We start from the raw sequence: 23301 nt of genomic DNA, 5'->3' as shown, positions 1-23301 counted from the left end.
ATTACCGACAATGTTGAAGTCCTCTACAGAAAACTTTATCTTTTCATCTCGCACCTCAAAATTAAAAAACTGTTCACTCACCGATCTTATATCTTTTCTGCGCCACACGTCTTGTGCTGATTTAAACAAAACCAAAAAGTGTTAACTAATTGTCTTTCAGTGTTCAGTCTGACTAAATGCTTCTTCCATGTTCATTTCAAGAGCTCAAGTGCTGTGGTGCTCTTGAAAACTGTAAGCTCGTGATTTACAGTTTCACCCCATGTATTTCATATTTAAAGGAATACTTCACACTGAAAATGATCATTTGTATATGAATTACTCACCCCATGTTATCTTTTTAATTAGTTTTTCTCGCATGCCTCCACAGTGAAGGAAGAATCAAAAATCTGTTTTGTAGTAAAAACTTTATCTAGTCGTATGCTCACTACTTCCCAAGCACATGAATTTGGACTAAAACTTTACTATTCAAACAATAAATATGCATTTGCATGAAAGAGTAGAGCTTGCACAAGCGTGAGACTGTTTATGCAGAAGTGTTTTTAATGGTAAGGTTTTAGTGAAAATGCATGTGTTTGGGAAGGAAATAGTATACAACTAGATGAAAGAGACTTGGATTATACTGCACGAGTTGTGTGAGAGTTTGTAAACAAATGTTTTGATATAGTTTTGTCTTCGGCCCCCATTAACTTCAATTCATCAAGACTTTTCCCCGTTTTTTGATTCTTTGTTCTTGTTGAGGCATGCGAGAAAAACAAAGTTGTGTTCACAAATTCAAGGTAACACGGGGTGAGAAATTGAGGGTGAAGTGTTCCTTTGACCACTGCTGTGGTAATGACCTAACCTGTTTTGTTTGTTTTCAGTGGCTCTTGATGTTCAAAATGTCAATCAAGTGGTTGTGTTTTGTGTTAACATTGTGTTTGTGCAAACATTCATCGGCTTTCATAAATATATGAAATATTCATGAATCAGCAGTCACACATTATAATAGTCAACACTCTCTCATCCGTAACCACACACTCTGTTATTGGATGTCAAACCTCAGATATGTATTGACAACACAGTTTGTCGTATTGTTCAGCTCACCTTGAGATTCTCAACTTCTATTACTGGATCTTGAGTATTATTTATTGCTTCAAGGCAATTGAGCCTCCAGTAAGTCTCCTTTCAAATGTTAAGCAGATTTTATGCAAATATGGAGCAATTCACCAGTTCTACTTCTACATTACCAGAAATAAAAACAAGAAGCACATTTAACCAAACCTTAATATACTCAGTTGTGGAATGCAAAGCACTGCACTATACTACAAATTTGAAGTACTTTACTTTTTTTAATATTTTCTTTCCGTGCCACCTTCTACTTCTACTCCACTACATTTCGGACAGAACTATTTTATTTTTTAATCCACTACATTTATTTGACAGCTTTAGATAGCCTACTTTACTAATCAAGATTTCTGCATATAAAAATACAGAATACCTTGTAAAATATGATATGTATATTTATAATATGCATATTTAAGTACAGCTGAAATAATTGGGTTGACAGAAAATTAATTAACTATTTTGATCAATCTTTAAATAAAACATTTCATGGTTGGAGCTTCACAAATGTGAATATTTGCTGCTTTTCCTTTTAAATTATTATATATTTTTTTAATTAATTTTGAATCTTTTAAGTAAATCTTCCTGATGACATACTTTTCTGAAGGACTTTTACTTGTAACACATTATTTAGTACTTTTAAAGTAAATTATCTGAATACTTCCTCTACCACTGACTATACTTTATTTGCAAAACTGCATATTTTGTATGAAAAACAATTCTAAATAATGTTGGCAGCAAGCACACGAACAGCTACAAGACACAAATAACTTTCTTGGCTGCAGTATAGCAGTAAATTGAGAACTATATTCATGCTGAGTTGACATCAAATGAGAGTTCAACAGTAGCAACATAACAACACGATGCATTCACTGCTGCTCTGGTTTTCTCTCATTCAGGGTAAGCTAACAGCCAGCTTCACTGACACCCCTTCACCTCTCACTCAAACCAGGGTAAGACCACGGCTGGTCTCTGTACGTTTGGTCTGTCTCCACTTCTTACATCCAAGTTTTAATAATATGAGTTCACAAGAAAAATAAATGAAAGAATATATTAAAGTTAAATGTGGATTTCTTAGAAATTATATAGCAGGTCCGGGTGTCAAAAAGACCAAATTGGGTCATTATAGATTGACAGTTTGGTTCATATTTAACTTTGCCGGATCAGATTGTATCACAAAGAAGAGTCTAATACGTCTTTGTAATACAAATGTGTAAAGATTGCACAATATATTACAATTCTAATGAAGCATTTCAGGACACAAGCTACAGTGTGTTCAGTGAGACCCAGCCTTTGTACAGAGTGATGAATGAGTTTTTACCTGGAAAATCATTCACACATTCATCAAGGTTGAAAATCTGTCCACAAAGTAATTGTCCAACGCTTTAAATCTTCTGACTGTGTTGAATTAATATCTAAATGTGTTTGTTTTCATTCCTCCTGTAAAACCTTTCTTGCTTTGTTTTGACATCCTTCACTCCTGCCACGCTTTTATTTTCAGGTTTGAGCAGCCAGCTAACTATTAAATATCATTCTTTCCTTCGCTGCTGTCCAGGATCCATCATCTGCATTTGATTGTTGTAATTAATTATGGTTTGTCTGTATATGATTTATATACTGTATATATGTTTGCACTGTACATATATACACATAAACTCACCGGAGCACCAATAGCAAATGTGTGGATGAACACACTGTTTTCACTCCTTTAGTGGCCCCCTTTTGTCAGCTTTCCATGAACCCTGCTACACTGTCTGTCCAAAGTTATTGTTTTTACCTTCTTTACTACTTACCTTGTCTTTTATTTCACCTTCTTTTGTCTTTTTTTCCTATTTCCTCAGTTTCTTCTTTGACTTCTTCATTTACTTCACTTCAATTTTTTCCTTCCCATGCTTTCATCCACCTCTCTCATGGTTTTCTTCGTACCGTTCAGGCCCGGAGCCTCCGACCGACATCATCTTCAGTGAGGTGACAGAAAACTCTCTGACGGTGTCTTGGACCAAACCCAACACTCCCATCAGTGGATTCAAGGTCACCTACACCAACACAGAGGACGGTGAGAACCGACATCCATGTGTTATTAAAAGGCACACAGTGAATAAGAATAATATATATCTAGATATTGTTGTTTATATGTTTCTTTTGTCTGTTATTTTCTATATCAGGAGACCACTGAGTTTATAATAGCTTTTAGTTTTGTTGCCCACTAACCAAAGTGTCAAATCAAAATCCTTTCTTCTCTTTAAATAAGTTATAAACTTAACTCGGGGCTAGGTCAATTACAGTACACAGTTATTATTTGGTGATGCTGCATTAAGCATAAATATTGTTCAACAACTCCAACTCATTCTCACAGTTAATATTAGATATTATTTTTGTAGTTTTGGCCTTTTAATTATCAGCTTTAATGATGATATGTATAACAATGCATTTCTTGGAAGTAACAGACAAAGAATTGCACAGAAGCAGACTCACCAATCTTTCTCTCTTAAAGGTGCAACGTGTAGTTCCAGTCACCTCTAAACTGCTCCATACAATCTGTATTCAACAATCATCAAAACCATCAGTTATTAAACACTCCTGTGTCTGTCTGTCTGTCTGTCTGTCTGTCGTCTGTCTGTCTGTCTGTCTGCCTGCCTGTCTGTCTGTCTGTCTGTCTGTCTGTCTGTCTGCCTGTCTGTCTGTCTGCCTGTCTGCCTGTCTGTCTGTCTGTCTGCCTGCCTGTCTGTCTGTCTGCCTGTCTATCTGTCTGTCTGTCTGCCTGTCTGCCTGTCTATCTGTCTGTCTGCCTGTCTGCCTGTCTATCTGTCTGTCTGCCTGTCTGTCTGTCTGTCTGTCTGTCTGCCTGTCTGCCTGCCTGTCTGTCTGTCTGTCTGCCTGCCTGTCTGTCTGCCTGCCTGTCTGTCTGTACGTTACGTTTGGATAGTTTGTATGTTGTCTCGGGTCGACGGTCGAGGGAACGACTCGTGTTTTAGTTTCGTCCTCCGTGCTGACATAATACTGCTTTTCCGGGAAGGGAGCGTGCTGCGGCTCCAGGGATCGTACAACATACACGTTGATCAGGCTAGGGTGCAAACGTTATTGAATTTCCAGGCGTTAAATAATGTTCCAGAAATGATTGTATTATTGGATGCTACAAAGCCTTTGCTCTTCAATAGGAAGCCAAAGTGTTAACAGACTTGAGGCAGCTCACATTGGTCCCTCTCAGGTCAGACGACGTTCAGCCATAAATGGCTCGGCCCGTTTTAAAAGAATAGTTAAGAGTGTAAATCGGTAACAGGGGAAATTTCTGTTGCAGCCCGTAGTTGTATTTTTGACATTTCTGCTCTCCTTTGGGCGTCTCTGCAGGTGAGCCGGTGTCCGTGTCCGTGGACTCGGACGACTCCACCCTCGGCCTGTCACAGCTCTCACCTGGTTCTTCTTACGAGGTCAGTGTCGTCTCCATCCTCGGACTGGACGAGAGCGATCCAATCGAAGACTTTGTCATGACATGTAAGTACTGCAGTTTTATTTGATTTGTTCCCTTTGTTTTATTGTATCATAGGTGAGGTGAGCTGCTGTTGAATGCACTGAGAAAATATACTAAATGATCATATCTTTATTTCTCTCTCAGTCCCTGACCCTCCTACATACCTCCGTGCCGTAAACGTCACAGACACCAAGGCCTTGTTATTGTGGCGTCCAGCGTTGGCCGGCGTTGATAAATACGCCATCGTTTATGGCTCTGGGACAGGTGAGAGTCTGCAGCGCTTTACGTCCTCCGCTTATAAATCATTAATGTTTCTGTGCTAGAAGAAACATTAAGAATGCATTTAATGCATTAATGTGTTCAAAAGTGGAGCTCAATTTTTATTTAATTATATAGTTTGGAAATTTCCAATTTTATGTCTTATTGTTACTATAGTATAATAACATAGAATAGAAAAAGAAAAAAATACTGTTTAAAAATATAGAATTATGTACAATGTACCTTTTTGAAAAATTGCTAGGCAGGAATGTGCAAGAATATATTCTAGGGGATGTGCAAAGGTTCACAGTATTAACAATAAAAAAGAATAATGCAATGTACAGAGATAATTGTCCAGAAAGATGTGTGTTAATGTAACGCTTATACAGATGTGAAGACGATGAAAAACAAGAAACAATGGAAATATTCAAGTAAAGTACAAGTAATTTGTACTTAAGTACAGTACTTGGGTAAATATACTTAGTTACTTTACATCACTGAGAATGCCAAAGTAGTAGTAATATAATATATGATCATGTTAAACGACAGGATGACACAGAGTCGCTGATTGTTTCTGTGTTCAGACTCAGAGTTGACGATCACGGTGTCTGGAAACGCAGCCGAGCAGCAGCTGAGCGATCTGGAAGGATCCACCACCTACACCATCACCATCAGAAGCCAGCTGGGCAGCAGGGAGAGCTCAGCTGCCTCCACCAGCTTCACCACCACCAGAGGTCAGTGCACACACACACACACACACACACACACACACACACACACACACACACACACACACAAATGTCATTCCCGCAACTCTTACCTTGAAGAAGTTGAAATAACTAGAGTAACGCCACTCTTCCTCTCCAGGCTCTGGGAGGGATGGGGACGGGCTTCGCGAGCTCAAGGCAAACAACGTGACCTCTCGCTCCGCCCTGTTGTCATGGAAACCACCGTCAAAGCCTGCGGGCAGCTACAGACTGACTTATCAGACCGAAGGTCAAGAAATGAAGGTAGTAAACATGCTGTGGTGGAAGAGATGCTCAGATCCTTCACTCAAGTGCTCAAGGCCAATCTTATTTATAAAGCACGTTTCATACACAGAGGTATGTTCGAGATGCTGTATTAGGTTAAAACAATGCAATACATTACGTTAAGACAATACTAAGAAAGAAGTGTAAGAATTAAAATCTCTCTGAGAAAACATTTAAAAGATCTAAATAAGGCGGTTAGTGCATTCCAGAGAGGACCAATACAGAAAGGTACCGATACATGACTGTAAAAATACTCCATTCAAAATCCTATTTAAGTAATCAGAAACATATACTTGAACTATTAAAAGGAAAAGTACTCATTCTGCAGTAAAATGTTGCAATGTGACTGATTTGTTATTATATATTATATTATATATGATATCATTGTTGTTGTTATGAAATTATATTAATAATGATGCAATTCTTTTTATAGTTTAGTCCAGTGGTTCCCAACCTAGGGGTCGAGTCCCTCCAAAGGGTCACAACAGGTCGTGAGATGATTAATGGCAGAGGAAAGAAAAAGCAAAGTTCTGCATATTTATTTTCTTGAATTTTGTCAAATATTAGTATAATTTTCCCTCTTTGGGCCTCAAACAGTTAGGCACTGTTTTCATATATGAGGAGTCAAAAAGGTTGGAAACTACTCTCTTAATCTTTCATAATGTGTTGTATTTTATAACTAGTAATTATATCTTTCAAATAAATGTAGTGGAGTAGAAATATAAAGTAGCAGGAAACGGAAATACTCAAGTAAAGCACCTCAAAATTGCACTTAAGTAAAGTACTTAGTTACTTTCTCACAATGTCTCTGGTTTGTTTCCCCATCACTTAACTGTACTATATTTTGTTTGATTGTGATAAAGTAGTTTTAGTTTATACTTTGATGAATAAACAATGAATTACCAAAATGATTAATTGACTGCTTGTTTCACCTGCAACTTCCTAAATAAATTCATGCTTTTATAAAACTGTAAAGTCACTCAGTAGACAACCGTCTCTTGTCTTCCTGCTTCTTCCAATTTACAGGAAGTGATTGTGGACGCCATGGTAACAGAGTACAACCTGACCAGACTTCACCCCGAGTCAAAGTACACAGTGCAGCTTCAGGCTGAGGCAGGAGGACAACATGCTGCTGCCATCTCCACTGACTTCACCACCGGTAACTATTCCTACAAATACATAAAGCAAGTATTATCAACTAAATATATTTAAAGTATGAACAGTAAAATAGTCGTGGTGAGGTACCTTGAATGTTTACTTAAGTACAATACTTAGTTACATTCCACCACTGTGATAAACCGATAGAGAGCTAAAGTCTCCTCTTCCTCCTCCTTCCTCTTCCTCAGGCACCCTGAGGTTCCCCTTCCCCACAGATTGCTCTCAGGAGCTGCTGAACGACATCAGGACATCAGGCGAGGTGGAGATCTTCCCTCAGGGGAAACTCGGGACACCGATGATGGTTTACTGTGACATGGAGACAGATGGAGGAGGCTGGACGGTGCGGGGACACTCACTGCCAGTTCTTTTAATGGCACAGTTCTCTACACATGATTCCTCTGCTTTTAATCGATCTAGATTGTTTTGGTGTGAGTTACCGAGTGCTGGAGGTATCAGCCGTAGACATGGCACTCGTCTTGTGGGACTCAAAACGCCAAAAGAAAACATTTGAAAAGGGAAATATGTATTTTAGATGTTGGGGTGAACTGCCCCTTTACATGCAGTGGTGGAATGTAACTAAATACATTTACTTAAGTACAAATATGAGGTATGAGGTAATCCATGATCTTAGATCTTGAATTTTCATGCCACTTCCACATCTACTCCACAACATCTCAGAGACAAATATTGTTCTTTTCACTTCACTTGTGTGACTTTTGACTTTTCAGATTTTTGCAGACAAAGCATATGAGGTGTTTATAAACTATGAATAAGTTATTTTATAAATCAAACCACCCAACAGTTTAAACAAGTACAGCTAAAAAGATTAGTCAAATAAATCATTAGTCGATTGACAGAAGCAAATATTTTGATTGTTTATGTCATTTTTAATATAAATTATTTTTAATGTTCCAGCTTAATAATTGTGAAGATGTGCTGCTTTTCTCTTGAATAATGTTAATGATGTTAATGTAGTATTAATAATGTTGGTTGGACTAAACAAACATTGTGCAGGTGTCACTTTGGACTCTGGGTAACCGTGACAACATTTCTCTGCAAAGCAAACAGTCAATGGATTATTGTATAAAATAATCAGCAGGTTAATCCATAATGAAAATAATATAATCTTATCATTAATAATAATAATATCTTTATACTTTTAATTATGTAAGCACATTTTCCTTATTTTACTTACATATTTTTACTTAAGTCACATTTCCAATGAGTCCTTGTGTGGTATTATTATTGAATACTTCCTCTCAGTCTATAGTGTATATATATATATATATATATATATATATATATATATATATATGTATGTATATACATATATATACTCTCTCTCTCTCTATATATATATATATATATATATATATATATATATAAATATATATATATAGAGTATATATATATATATATATATATATATATAGAGTATATATATATATATATATATAGAGTATATATATATGTATGTATATACATATATATACTCTATATATACTCTATATATATATAGAGTATATATATGTATATACATACATATATATACTCTATATATATACTCTATATATATATATATATATATAGAGTATATATATGTATATACATACATATATATATATATATATATATATATATATATATATATATGTATACTCTATATATATATATATATATATATATATATATATAGAGTATATTATATATACTCTATATATATATATATAGAGTATATATATGTATATACATACATATATATATATATATATAGAGTATATATATATATATATATATATATATATATATATATATATATACTCTATATATACTCTATATATATATATATAGAGTATATAATGAGGATGTCCTGTGAGGAACCTGGTCTGTGTGTTTCGTGTCTGCAGGTCTTCCAGAGGAGGAAGGATGGCTCTGTGGATTTCTTCAGAGGGTGGAAGGAATACGCGAAAGGATTTGGGAGTCTGAGTGGAGAGTTTTGGCTGGGTGAGAGAGAAAGACACATGATACTGGAACAATACACAATCACTGGTGTTTACAGCAGTGTTGCTCCTTCTAAATAAGAAAAGAGATTGTAAAGTTAATAGTACACTAGTTTTAAAGTGAATTTAGATTGAAAATGTGAAGATTGTTACATTGCAAACACTGCAAACTGGGTTTATTTGCCATAAACATTAAATGTGTCCGACTTAAGTGTTAGCTAGCTAGCAATATACGCAACGGCCATGTGTGTGTTTTTGTGACATCTCAGACTCTGAACTCACCGAGAACTCGTCTTTTTTTGTTCTTTGTCATCGACTTCCTCTCCTTTTGTCTCTGTGTTACAACTTACACATACGCATACATACCACTCAGTTTCAAACATATCGAAACACGTCTTTACCTCAGTTTGTGCCGCACGTCTTTCCATTGACGTCAGGTCCTTTAAAATGTCGTGCAGCCTTTTATTTGTAAAATATGATGTCAGAACACATATTTTGACACTCCAGATAATCAGCTAATTTATCTTGTTTTCTCCAAGAATTGGAGCATTTAGGCTACCTTACTTTGGCTCTCTTCAGGCATCACATTCAGTTGTAGAAAAAAGAGGTTTTAAAACTATACTTCCCCAAATGCTTATCTGAGAATAAACAGATGTATCTCCTGTTCAGGCCTCGAGAGCCTCCACAACCTGACATCGATGATCAAGATGAGTCTCCGTGTCGACCTGCGAGACAAAGACGAGGCGGTGTTCGCCAAATACTCGACGTTTGAGATTGTGAAGAGGAACTACAAACTTACCGTGGGCGGATACAGCGGCACCGCAGGTGAGAGGAAACCAGGGGTCGACTGGCGTTAATTAAAATGTGCTGATACAAACTAACTTGGAGGTAATAAGAATGAACCCTTGTGCTCTGTGCTGATAATAGGACAATATGTCTGCGTCAAAAAACGGCCATGAAATCGTATATTAATATTATTTTCCACTTTCACTGATTTGCATTTCTAAACCAACATCAGTCCTGATCATAACGACCAAATATTCATTAATTTTCCGAATTTAACCTTTTAACCCTGAGATTAAACTTCCAAAATACAAAAGAAAACTCACAACCTAGCCACAATTGATTCCATATGCTTTAACAATCAAAATGATTTAAAACTTCACATCTCCTGTTCATGGTCTCAGGTGACTCTCTCAGTTATCACAACCAGCGGGTCTTCTCCACCAAAGACCGGGACTTGTCCTCCTTCATCACCCGCTGTGCCATGTCGTACCGAGGAGGCTGGTGGTACAAGAACTGCCACGAGGCAAACCTCAATGGCGTCTACGGCACCGACTTCAATCACCAGGTAAACTCCCAATTGTTTAGTGTCATCCACAATGTTTTGGTAATCCACATAAGGACTTTCACACCTGTTTCGTTCAGTTTAATCAAACTCTGGTGCGGAACAAACAACCGGGCCGAGACCGCCTGAAAACAAGGGTCTCGATTCCAGATGAACTCAGGCACGGTTTGTGCATTTAACCCTTCCTAGTATTAGGAGCAGATGTATTACAATGCAGTGTGGGGGTCCGCTGACTTGCTCATGGACACCTCAGCAGTGCCCAGGAGTCAAACTGGTACCTCTCAAAGTACCAGTCCACACTCCATACTTGGTCCGTTTGGGGACTCAAACGATTCCGAAGCCAAGTCCCTAGAGACTGGGCCCCACTTTGTATGGTGTAAAATGACAGGAAATGTCAGAACATAGTGAAAGTGATAAGTTCCAGCCTATTTTAAAAATAACTACATGTAAATACAAGCAGCTAAATGATCACAATGCATCGTGAAAAGTAGTGTACAACTAGCCAAGCACTGTACCATCATGCATTGCACTGAAGGAAAGGACAGCAGACGGTGCGAGCAGAGAGAGAGAGCAGCGCAATTGCGAAATGGTTCGATATTGGGTAGCATTTCCGCTGAGCTCTGAAAGTTATCATAAAGAGTATTATTAGGAAGTATTTTCAATGGGAGTATAATCTGTTTTTCGAAGGTACAAATCTATGAGTTGTGGCGCGAAAGTAATATGTTAAATGTGAGCGGAGCAGCACATCACAACACAAACTGCCACAAAGTGCTTTGTATTTATCAATTTTGGGAAAATATGCTCAGTCAGTATAATAACATGTCAGTATTTATTATGGATGGTCCACCATACCTTGTTTATCTGGTACTTTTTAATTGTGCCACATAATTAACGGCACAGGAAATGAGTGCCAGAGTGTCCTTATGAGCTCACTATATAGTGCTCTACATACAACTCTCTAGATCAGTGGTGTCAAACATGCGGCCCATAGGCCAAAACCTGCCCGCCAGAGGGTCCAATCCGGCCCGCGGGATGACTTTGCAAAGTGTAAAAATGAGTTGTTTTGATCATAAAGTAAAAGCCTTTGTAGATACACTGTGATCAGGTCGTTGTAATGCACATGTGTAAATGATAAACTGATAATATTGCTGACATTTCATCTTTTTTTCTTAAGAAATTTTAGGTTGTTCATAATGTTTTGTAAAAAGATTAAGTTTGAACATTTTCAGAATGTACTTGTATTTTGTTGCACTAAAACAAAGGGAAACATTTGGAGTTGTGATTATTTATAGGTTATTATGCTGTAATTTTACTGGTCCAGGCAACTTGAGATCAAATTGTGCTGCATGTGGCCCAGGAACTAAAATGAGTTTGACACCGCTGCTCTAGATAGTGAGTAGGGAATAATATTTTATATATCATGGCGGTATAAAGAGAACTGGACACAGCATTCATTCCTATGGAAGTTGCTCAGTGGCGCATGAAGCCAAAAGTGCTTGACTGCTGAGTGTAAATGACCTGGATCATCCGGCGATCTTCTGCATCCATGGGGCCCATAGAGCAAACAAGCTAGTGATTCTTTTAACCTCCTCGTCTCTCGAACTCATCCACATCAGCAGCACGGAAATAACTCTGGATTTAGCTTTTGGCGCATTTTACAATTTTTAGGACCTAATAATTTAAATAAGGGTTACTGAAGTGTTTGTTCTGGGAATTTGATTGACCTCAAAGAAAAGTATCCACTGATTTACAGACACGGACCTGGAAGTTGTAATTCCACGGTTTGGCAACGATGAAAATTGGCTACAAAGCGCCCCGCTCTACCTGGGGGCTTGTTTCGAACACAGCCGATACGAGGTTTTGTTTATTAAAAGTGGTTTCCTTGTCGAGGACCGGCTGTCAGTCACCTGAATTTGATTTCTCGTGTGTGTGTGTGTGTGTGTGTGTGTGTGTGTGTGTGTGTGTGTGTGTGTGTGTGTGTGTTAGGGTGTGATCTGGACCGGCTGGAAAGGAAAAGAGTTTTCCATCCCGTTCTCTGAGATGAAGATGAGACCAGCAGCGTTCAGTCCTCCAACCAGAGGCTGAGGACGAGACAGAGGATAATGAACTGCTTAGCACATGATGCGTGATGGACATCAGTGTGTACATACATGTGCAAACACACACTCTCATTTTAGCAGTGAGCCTCGCTCTGACTTCAGAGGAGATGAAGACATATTTTTTATTTTGTATAGAGGTCAGTTATCAGTATGTTACTGTAGATTGTACAATTTGTATCTTTTCAAAGCAGGGCTGCTCCATCTGTCTCTAAATTTAAACGGCCAGTTCACCCAAATTACAAAAACACATACATTATGGTTCAAAAGTTTCTAATATCCTACCACAAAGGCTTGATTGGGTCCAGTCAGATGTCTGAGAGGACTCCTCGCAAATGGCTTCCAGTGCTTGTGTACATACATTTAGGTATAGGAAGTGGCTACCAACCCACAAACAAAAAATAAGATGATCTAGTCAGTTTTTTGTCTCTGTCAGAAAACATGGGATTCAGATTCAAGCCATTCAGATTTGGCTCCCTTTCCTATGTCACATGCAGGCTAATTACAATATAATAATGTGTTTTTTTAACATTAAAGCTGGGGTAGGCAACATATTTTTGCCGTTATTGGGCAATATAATAACCTCTCAGCATATTGCAATTCAGGTGATCTGAGAGAAAACTAGACATCTGCACCTCCTCTTGGCTCTGTTTACAGGCTTTAGAAAATCTAGCCAGTGACGGGAGACTTTGGCCAATTACACGTCATTTCAGAGAGAGAGAGAGAGTTCCTATTGGCTGTTCTACTAATACAGATGCTGATGCACGTCTGATACAACTAGAGATGGAGAGAAAATGTTGCTAATAGTTTAGCTTCTGCTCACGGCTGTGGCCATCGTGAGCTAACGTTAGCCTCGCGGCTCAGTAGCAGACACTCCGGCTTAGCGGTTTGCAACAGGCTAAACTATTTGCAACATTTTCTCTCCATCTCAGTGTGTCATCTCACAGGGCGTTACAGGCAAACATGTTCGCAAAGAAAACAGGATCAAAATTAGCACATGAATGATGTGAAATGAATGACTAGTACTCGTACAGGTTACTGTATGAAGCACATGCCCGTGCTTGTCTGTGTGAGGGGCTGAGGACAGAGAGGACAGCTGCAGGACGGCGGCTGTATTCTCAGATCCTGACGTTCTTATTATGGAATTTTTGCCCAATAATGCCAAAAATAAACTGCCTCCCCTATCTTTGAAGCATGTAAACAAATATGTTCTAGTAGAAACCCAAAATATGAACCTGACAATAAGAATGATATGGCCCCTTTAAATAGAAACTGGTTCCTGTTTCAGTGTCAAGTGCACAATAATGCCTCTATCGAAATTCAATTAACAGCCAACGTGTTGCTTTAGCAAAGCTATTCTTCAAACTTCAAGGGTTAACAGTATTAGAACTGGATCAGGGAATATCAGCTCAACTATGGACTGAAAATCACAGTTTGAAACCTCTTCAATCTAACCACTGAGCAGACTGCAGGGCCCAAAGGAAATATTTAAAGTCACTTTTCTGGACTGGAGAACAAATATAAATTACAAGTTGCAGCAGTATTCTCCCCTGTCATGCAACACTGTGGGGACGCCAACTGAATGGAAGTTTGAATCACTTCCTTTTTTCATCATTTGGGGCCAAAATTATTTCAAATGTAAAAATGACATTTGGTGTCTGAATTATACTGATTTTATCTCTGTTAAAATGGCAATTAGGAAGAAGAGAAACATCGATACACATTTTTAAACGGTTATATATTTCCCATCAACTTAAGCCGATAGTTTTGGTTTTGTGTGCCGACTTCACATTTAATACAGGATCACCTTGACAGGTGTGGATGTAGCTGATGTTTGCAGCACTTCAACCTTTTGTCTTCAGGATGGACCAAAACTGCAACTTTTCATTGTTTTTGTATGTGTTTTGTAAATAAATATCAGCCAGTTGTCAAAGAGTTATACATGTAGTAAAATACAGAATCATTATTATATCACTGTTGCTGGTCGTGCAAAAACCTTTTGTCTCCAAAATGTTTACTATTCAGGAAATAAATAATTGTTTTGACCTTGATGTTTGACTTCCTTCCGTGGGCCTTAAAAGAAAAATGTTTACATTTATTTTTTACCTCACAAGTTCTCTAAATATGTATTTGCTATTTCTGATCAAGTCCACCTGAAATAAAACCAAACAAGAGGATGTGGTTTGGGTTTTGAAACCTACAAGCTCTTCATGATTCAGCCCTGCTTTACAACTCAACAGCCCCACCTGCTGTCCACTGTAAGATATATCAGATGCACTGTGGCCCTTCAATAGTACAGTCTGAGTCCAAGCTGGAAACAAGCAGGTGAGTGATGGAGAGTTTTGTTTGTCCTTCTGTTATTCTATCTATGTTTTATTTTCATTTTTAAGTTACCAAGCCCCTTAAAGAATAAGATAACAAAATTCACTTTTTGATAAAATACTTGATATAAAAAAGGATATAAATAATAATTAGTAGTAGTAGTAGTAGTAGCATTTAATGTTATTATCTAGTATTGCATTTTATTTTTGGAGTAAAAGTACAAATTGGCATCAAATTATCATTTAAATTACCAATTAAAAGTAATCATATAACGTTATTAATGATGAAGAATGGCCTATTTAAGAATGATTTATATTCTATTGATGCATTAATGTGTTCATCAATGTTGTCCTGGTTAAGGTGGAGCTCATTTGTATTACTTAATATACTGCTGGGTGGCTATATCTATAATAATAAACATAATATTGGTCTCTGTTGTAACGTTAGCTAACGTTAAACTAGTTGCTAGCTTAGCTAATTTAGTTGTATGTATTCTTAATCAAGTTACGCTATAGGCCAGGGATGTCCAAACTACGGCCCGCGGGCCAACTGCGGCCTGCGCCCATTTTTAATTGGCCCGCAGTAAATTCTAAAAGTATAATGGAAAATGGCCCAGATCGAAACTTGTGCTTGAATGTTTTGTACTTCTTAGTTCTAACACAGAAACACAGTTTTGACTTGTCAGCTAACTTAAAACATCAAGTGTCAGATAAAGCTTGTGCTTTAGATGTTTACTGATTGCATGTGATGAGAGCACAGATGCGACGATAACTTTTGCTTTACGGAAGAGCTGCTTGGTCTTAGGAGTCTAAAGGATCGATCTGTTTTTGAAAGAGAAGGAGCCGACCTCTTCATGAGCTGAGAGACCCTCCATGTTTGGCAGACCTGTTTAGTTGATCTTACTGGTCATCTCAACACTGAACAAGAGCCGACTGTGCACATGAAAGCATTCTGTGTGAAGCTCCGTCTCTTTGAGACACAACTACGCAACTTGAATGTTGCGCACTTCCCCACGCTGTCCGAAATCAAATGTGCTTTTCCAAAGGCCAAGCTTTCTGATAACAAGAGGAAATATGTGTCTGTGATCACGTCTCTCATCTCATGTCACGTCTCATCACAGAATTCAGTCAGCACTTCCAAGATTTTTCTATCATTGAGAAAGAAATCGAGCTGATTAATGCAGAAGAAGTTTAAGAGAGTCTGCAACTATATAAACTTATATAATAATAATTATATAGGATAATTCCCTGAAGAATCAACATCAGCTGAGTGCAACGCTGGTCCCATTATAGGAGAGTTAAAACATATATCCCCCCTGTGAAGGACTGTGAAGGAGGATCACGATCCTGACTAAGAAGCTCGACAACTCCCCATTTAATATGAAAGTATTTATTTCGTTTCCATTCTCTATTAAGATTTGTGAACAGGTTTTCAAAAGATTCATTTATCACAGATATGTTTGGGTCAGCTATAGGTAGAGCAGAAAAAGCAGGATGCTTTGCTTGTGAGCGAATCTCACTCGTTAGTTCCTCCAAATCCCCTACAATTGAGAATCCCTTCCTGCTGGAAATCCTTCTTGGGAATCTTGGGAAGGTGGAGAGGATATCAATACCTCTGCTTGGGTCATTAACAAGCTTCTGACGGTGCTGAAAGGTTTTGCTAATTTTTGGAAAAATCTGAAAATTGTCTGTGTTATGGTTGAGCAAAGACATGTTCACTTGGCAAGTATCAGCATCCAACTGCCTTTCTAGATTAACAACTCTTTGGACATTTGGGGCCCCTGGAGAAGAGTCCATAGGGCTATTTGGTGATGTTGCAGATCCTCGACAAATCTTTTGTTGGATTGCTTTCAGACGCCAAGAAATGTATCCTGTGCTGCTTGCAGCATCATAGAAATGTTTCTGAAATAAAACAAAAAAATATTTTGGTCATACTTTAATTAAAGAACTCAAATGTCATATAAACGTCTTTGTGTCATAGTATGCAAGTTTGATATGCAACTTTCATGCAAACAATAATAATGAATATTACATAGCCTTTCTTGGTATATGGATCCTTGAGGTAAGGGAACAGAAGAGCATAGGCTACTCTTCTCTTATTGCTTTAGTGGGGATGTGCCTGAGAGGAGATATTAAATTCCTAATCAAAATGTATACAATGGGCAATGCAGTTATTTGGCACAAATAAAACAGTAAAAAACAGGAGCTACCAGTATGTTAACCATTTGTCTTCTTGTGGTCCAAACACAGCTGAGGGATCGAGGGAAAAGTCAAGTTCTTGCCGTTGTCTTTTCATGGTCGAGTGCAGATCCCAGACGTCCTTTTAAACACCTTTTGTTTTTTTAATTGGTCCCAGGGGTGCAGCTCCCCCAACCCATCTGCTCACAGGGTGGCCAATCAGACCATTCTTTACCTGCCCTCTGAGCCACCTGTGCCTCTTGTTTACAGGTGTGTGCCGGGACTTCACCTGGGACCGGCGGCGAGGTGGGAGGGAGGGACAGGTGCTGCTGATCCTGCTGTCAGCTCAGGTGCTGTGGCTTTGATTGGTGGATTATGATGTGGAGCAGATCTCAGGTCAGCGCTCACAGGGAAGAGAATAAACTAAACCCAAAACCACAAGACGGGCGTCTGCAGAGACACCTGGAGGAGTGAGAACGCTCAGGTGCTCGACTGTCGGGAGGAAAATCTGCCAAAGATCAAGAGAATAAAGGAGACATTCAGGAGAGCCACAAAAAGGTTGTTTCTGCAACATGTTTTAACAGTGCAGATGAGATCTTCTGGTGACGTTTGAAGGGTTCATACGGAGCACGCTCAGTGGAAACCAACCAGGAGTCTCTCAAAAAAAGACAAGGTAAGTTATTATTCATCTCCTCCCTCCTCCTCGGTCTACCTGGGTGAACAAGGTGAACAATGTGACTCTTTCTTGACTAACATATTTACAAAAAATGGTTTTAAAAAAACTGTTTACAGTTACAGTTTTCCAGAGTCAATCTTCAAATGTCCAACACTAGAAGATCTTATGTTTTTATCTTTTAATTTGTGTCCTTTAAATTCTTATTTTCACTATTATTCTAATTCTTATTCTTTATTACACACTAGTCTTTTTAGTACAGGTTCAAGAGTGTGGAAAAATAAAACCTTTGAATTTTAATCTAACTGTTAAAGTCCTCTTTGGTTTGATTGAAAAAGGATAACATATTTATGTCAGTGTCTAAAATAAGCCTAAGTAGCAGTTCAGGAAATACGTTCATTTATATTTTATCACACATTTTATCTTTTTATTGTATTTTACGATTTTTCAGATTTGTCAATAGTTTGTAGTTTCAGTTCTGTACTGTAGATGAAGATGATCATAGCGATTGTTCAATCTCAACACATCCTTAGAAACACTTCTTTAAAAAGTGTTAAAACTTAATGAATTAAACATGAATTCATGAGTCCTTAAACTATGCAACAACACTTAACCCCTATGAAGTTAATTATATCTGTAACATACGTTACATAACCCCAACCTAGTGCTCGTGTTTTTATTCTACATTTGAGTTTTTCTATTTAAAATATTACAAAATAAAAGTAAACAAACATAGGCCTCTCTAATCTGTATATCTGAGTGTAATAATAATAATAAATAATAATAAAAACGTGAATCATGCAATCATTTAAAAAATAATAAAATATTTCATAAAATAAGCATAAAAGCCATTTTGCCAAATAGTGAGTCTGTAAATTTCCCCAAAACTTTGAAAGTCTTTGAAAAAAACTTTAAATTTCATGTCAAGTGAGAAGAGAATCTGACATCTGGCTTTCGGTTCCTATATATACAACATGTGTAGTTTTCATACATACTGTACATAGCTACAGATGAAAATGGAAGATAAAAAACATGATTAATTACATATCACAGAAAGAGAACAGCTGTGTGACATGTATTGTGTTACAGTTTGGGTCTGGATGTCATTGTTGTTGTTTACGAATAGAGACTGTTTTTATTTCTCTAATGAGGGCTGTGATTACCAAGTGGACTGATTATTACCCCCTCTACCTTCTCAGGACAATCATGATGTCGCCAGACGACCGAGCCCTGGAGGACCTGTTGTACGGCAGTGACCTTGGTGACGAGGCAGACGTGGCGGAGCTGGGCGGAGGCCCAACAGGGACGGAGGAAAGTGCTGCTGCAGACAATGTGAGCATGACAGTGGTGGAGGAAGTATTTAGATCCTTTACTGCTGTAAAAGTACTAATACCGCATTATAAAGATAACAATAAAAATACTCCACTACAAGTAAAAGCATTCAAAACTTTGCTTAAGTAAAAGTATGTATGTATCATCAGCTAAATGTACTTCTGTAGTATGAGAAGTTAAAGTATTGATTGTGCACTAAATGTTCCCTGTCAGTGTATATATGATGTATTTGGATTAATATTACTGCTGCATTAATGTACTTGTTGCATCTTACAGCTGTAAATGTTTAGGGTTATTCTTACAGCTGCAACGTTTAGGGTTATTCTTAGAGCTGCAACGTTTAGGGTTATTCTTAGAGCTGCAACGTTTAGTCGACAAATCAAATATTCAATTGAGAGAAAAATAATCTGCTTGAATAGCTATTTTGATAATGGATTAATCATTAGTCGTAATTTCTCATGCAACAATGGAAACTATTTTATAGAGCAAACTGGTTGGTTTGCAAACAATTGGTTTGTATTGAAAATAATTGTCAGATTAATCAATAATGAAAATAATTGTTAGTTGCATATAATCTTTTTATCGATTTTAGTTGGTTGTTTTTTTTCCTTAATCAGATTTGGTTAAAGGGCCTCCTCTCCAGTGATATATATCCAATGTAAATGAATCTGTCTCAGACTCCGACAGCCATGTCCATCCAGGAGCCAATGACGTGTGCCGGCTGCGGCGAGCAAGTGTCCGACCGCATCTTCCTTTTGGCTGCAGGCAGTGTGTGGCACGGTGTCTGCCTCCGCTGCAGCCAATGTCACTGCGAGCTGCAGACACACCCCTCACTTTACTGGAGAGACGGAAACATCTATTGCCAACAGGATTACAGCAGGTTAAGAAAAATGACTCTTTACTAAAATTGTTTGTTTCCCAAGATGTCAGGCCGTTCCTTTAACAGATGAATAATTCTTCAGATGAAACTTGTCTTATGGCTGTGTATAATCAGAGTCCTTTTCAGTGTCTGTTGATGTCTCCTGACCTCTGACACCTTTTTGATTTCTCCTACTCAGGATGTTTGGAGGCGGTCAGTGCGCTCGCTGCTTCCAGCCAATCCCAGCCTCTGCTTTGGTCATGAGGTCTGGTGAGCTGACCTTCCATCCTCACTGCTTCTCCTGCCAGGTACTTTCATAAGAAACATTTACAGAAACATTATGACACTTTTTGAATAGCTATTAAAAATAATAAGTGAATTGGATTGTCTCTCCGTGGATTGTGATTCTCACAACTTTCTGAATTATGGGACATAATGAGACATAATGGACATAATCATTGAACATTTTGAATTACATATATACACTTACCTGTACCTAATTAAATATTCTACTCATTAAGAAGAAACTTGAGATTCGAGCAACATATGACAGTATGATTACTGTTAACCTTGTTTATATTTTTAGCCTTGTGTGTATTTTGGATTTTTTATTGATATTTTATATTTATATACTTTCTACTGCAACAATTTCCCCTCAGGATGAATAGAGTTTTTTTATATATATATATATATATATATATATATATATATATATATATATATATATATATATATATATATATTTATCTTAACTTAAACTTAACAGATATTTTGATGATAATGAACATGTTTTGCAGGAGTGTGATGTGACCTTGATACCAGGGAACCTGTACTGCATGCAGGGCCAGAACCCCTACTGTCAGTCTCATTACCATGACGACGGCGGCAGTGCACCACTATCACACGACCTGCAGGCCAAACCAAATCTGAAAGAAGGTGAGAACTGTGTGTGTGTGTGTGTGTGTGTGCGTGTGTGTGTGTGTGTGTGTGTGTGTGTGTGTGTGTGTGTGTGTGTGTGTGTGTGTGTGTGTGTGTGTGTGTGTGTGTGTGTGTGTGTGTGTGTGTGTGTGTGTGTGTGTGCTGCAGGATGAGACAGTGGAACAGGAGAAGCTGCTACAGACAGAAACAGTGAAGTAATATGAACTCATGCAGTTGGCTGAAACTAAGACATGTGCAGGCGATCAGGCAGATTGTGACTGAATGTGATGAAGAGTAACAGCAGCAATACATGAAAGATGAGAAATACATGAACTGTGAGTCAGACCCAACATGTGTTCATTTATATTTGAACAGTTATTAATCTAAGGAAACGGTCTGCTTCGTATTCATAAAATAGGTTTTAAAGGGCCAGTGCAGCATTATTTCACTTTTTGTTCATGTCTTTAATTATCTTCCTGTAAACCAGGCATGTCCAAAGTCCGACCAGGGGGTCACATTTCATACGGCCCGCAGATTCGGTCTTATAATGTATTATCTATGGCCTGCTAGCGCTGTCAAACTGAATGAAGCTCCTGATCTTTTTAAAAGGAGTTGACGACGACATTAACGTAACACGTGACCTTTTACGCATCTCAACCACTGCCCTCAAACCAGACCTGGCCTGTCTACTGAAATCCAGATCTCAGTATCACCCTTCTCATTAGTGTCAGTTACCTGTTTCTTGGTCAGTCTGAAATTCTGAATGTTTTGAACGGTAACATCGTTCACTATTTACAGTGAAAAGCCAAAAGCACAGTTAATATATGCACTAGGACTTATAGCACTTATTTAATTAAACTCTCGAATAAGATGTGGCTATAACTGTTGATGTTATGTACTTTCTGAATCTGGCCCTCTTTGAAAAATGTTTGGACACCCCTGATTGTGAATGAATACCCGCTGCTTTTTTTTTATCACATTATCAGCTACTTGATTATTATTTGGATTTATTTTTGGTGACCCTTCTCCTCCAGCGCCATCTTAAGGCCAAAAAGATAAAATAATATTAAACAGAATACCTTGCCTGGATCGTTTTGCTGATGTTTAGCAGGTATCATGTTTACCATGCTAATATTAGCTTTTTAGAGCAAAACACAAGGCTGATGGAAATGTCATTAGTTTTGCAGGTATTTGGTCAAAAACTAAAGTATTGGACAAATTAAAATGTTGACTTGATTATGTGGAGTGTGTGTGTGTGTGTTTGTGTGTGTGTGTGTGTGTGTGTGTGTGTGTGTGTGTGTGTGTGTGTGTGTGTGTGTGTGTGTGTGTGTGTGTGTGTGTATTTATAGAAATATACACCCTTCTCATCTCAGAGACCGAATTGTTTTGTCCAAATTAAAAAAACAGGTGTCCTCCTCCTCCTCCTCTGCTGAATTGACCGGGTCAAAGTTAATTTTATTAACTGTACACAAATGAGTGCGTAATTCACCAAGAAGCTCGTATTGAGGATAAAGAATTACATAAGTGTAAATAAATACAGAAATCATTGTATAACTAAAGATGAGAATAAATAAATGCATAAATAAAAGGTGATGATTAAACAGGATTCTTAGATCTCCTCTTTTAATGTCCGTGCTTCTAAAATCAGAAATACACACAGAATTGAAGCACATGTTGTAAATTGTTGAAGAAAAGAGTGTCAGAGGCTGTATTGTGCAATGTGTTCGTTCAAATAGGTCTTCACATTTGCATGTATTGCTTTTTTCCGTTAGGGTGAAGAAGACCAAAACATGCTGATAACACACACGTCTGACATATTCCTTTATTAATTATTAAATTGTTTTAACTTGCGTGTTAGCAAGCAGCTCGTCTCGCACTGTGTCTGTCTGCTGCTGAGCAGAGAGTGTATAACAGCTTGTTTGATTATACCCAGGAGATACAAGAGGCTAAAAGCTTGTTTGAAAGAATTAAGGTGTGTCCAGACTTTTAACTAGCTAAAAAAAAAACACTGTGTGTGCGCGTGTGTGTGTGTGTGTGTGTGTGTGCGTGTGAAAGCTCAAAATCAGGTCTCAGGTGAAGGGGAGGAGTCTGTGAGCAGTCCTGAGCCCCTACTGGATGACAGTGTGTCATGTGGGCGGACCCGCAGGCGGACCAAGCGTATGAGGACATGTTTCCGCAGCGAGCAGCTCAGAGCGCTGGAGTCATATTTTGCCCAGAAGCACAACCCTGATGGTAAAGACTGGAACTGCCTCGCGCACAAGACCGGCCTGCCCAAGAGAGTGCTGCAGGTATGAAACACGGGGATAACGTAAAGTCAAAGCAATAGTACAAGTGTTTTGAGTTGAAACTAAACAAGTAGACAATTATAAAGTTTCAGCTTTAAGTCGAAGCTGCTTCTAAAACAGTTTAAAACACTTTTTAGAAAACCATGCAAAAACCAAAGGTACTTAATGCCAGAAATGAATGAATGAATTAGTGTCATAAATATAAACTGGTTAACAGTAAGGTGAAATTCAAAATATACACATGTCCAAAGGTAAAGTAAAAAACAGTTATTGG

General features: G+C 38.0%; 1 protein-coding gene and 1 long non-coding RNA gene across 4 annotated transcripts in view; one reads left to right on the top strand and one right to left on the bottom strand.

The window, feature by feature from the left end:
• LOC115015899 (tenascin-X-like) overlaps window positions 1-14512 on the top strand; it is a 42929-nt gene extending 28417 nt beyond the window's left edge. For all 3 annotated transcript variants that reach the window (XM_029443518.1, XM_029443517.1, XM_029443516.1), the window contains 11 exons: window positions 3035-3157; window positions 4450-4593; window positions 4715-4834; window positions 5413-5562; window positions 5696-5838; window positions 6886-7018; window positions 7206-7357; window positions 8925-9021; window positions 9687-9842; window positions 10205-10368; window positions 12352-14512. In XM_029443518.1, the coding sequence (XP_029299378.1) occupies window positions 3035-3157; window positions 4450-4593; window positions 4715-4834; window positions 5413-5562; window positions 5696-5838; window positions 6886-7018; window positions 7206-7357; window positions 8925-9021; window positions 9687-9842; window positions 10205-10368; window positions 12352-12450 (1481 nt within the window). In that variant the 3' untranslated portion in view covers window positions 12451-14512. The remainder of the gene's footprint in view (window positions 1-3034; window positions 3158-4449; window positions 4594-4714; window positions 4835-5412; window positions 5563-5695; window positions 5839-6885; window positions 7019-7205; window positions 7358-8924; window positions 9022-9686; window positions 9843-10204; window positions 10369-12351) is intronic.
• A 2127-nt stretch (window positions 14513-16639) lies between these two features.
• On the bottom strand, window positions 16640-17010 carry LOC115015913 (uncharacterized). The gene is made up of 3 exons (XR_003833040.1): window positions 16993-17010; window positions 16815-16901; window positions 16640-16684 (listed from the first exon to the last, which is right to left on the bottom strand). It is a non-coding gene; the product is annotated as an uncharacterized LOC115015913 (long non-coding RNA).
• Between the last annotated feature and the right edge of the window lie 6291 nt (window positions 17011-23301).

This window comes from Cottoperca gobio, chromosome 11 (assembly GCF_900634415.1).
Source record: "Cottoperca gobio chromosome 11, fCotGob3.1, whole genome shotgun sequence".
NCBI lineage: Eukaryota > Metazoa > Chordata > Actinopteri > Perciformes > Bovichtidae > Cottoperca > Cottoperca gobio.
This window is presented reverse-complemented; position numbering and strand designations above follow the sequence as displayed.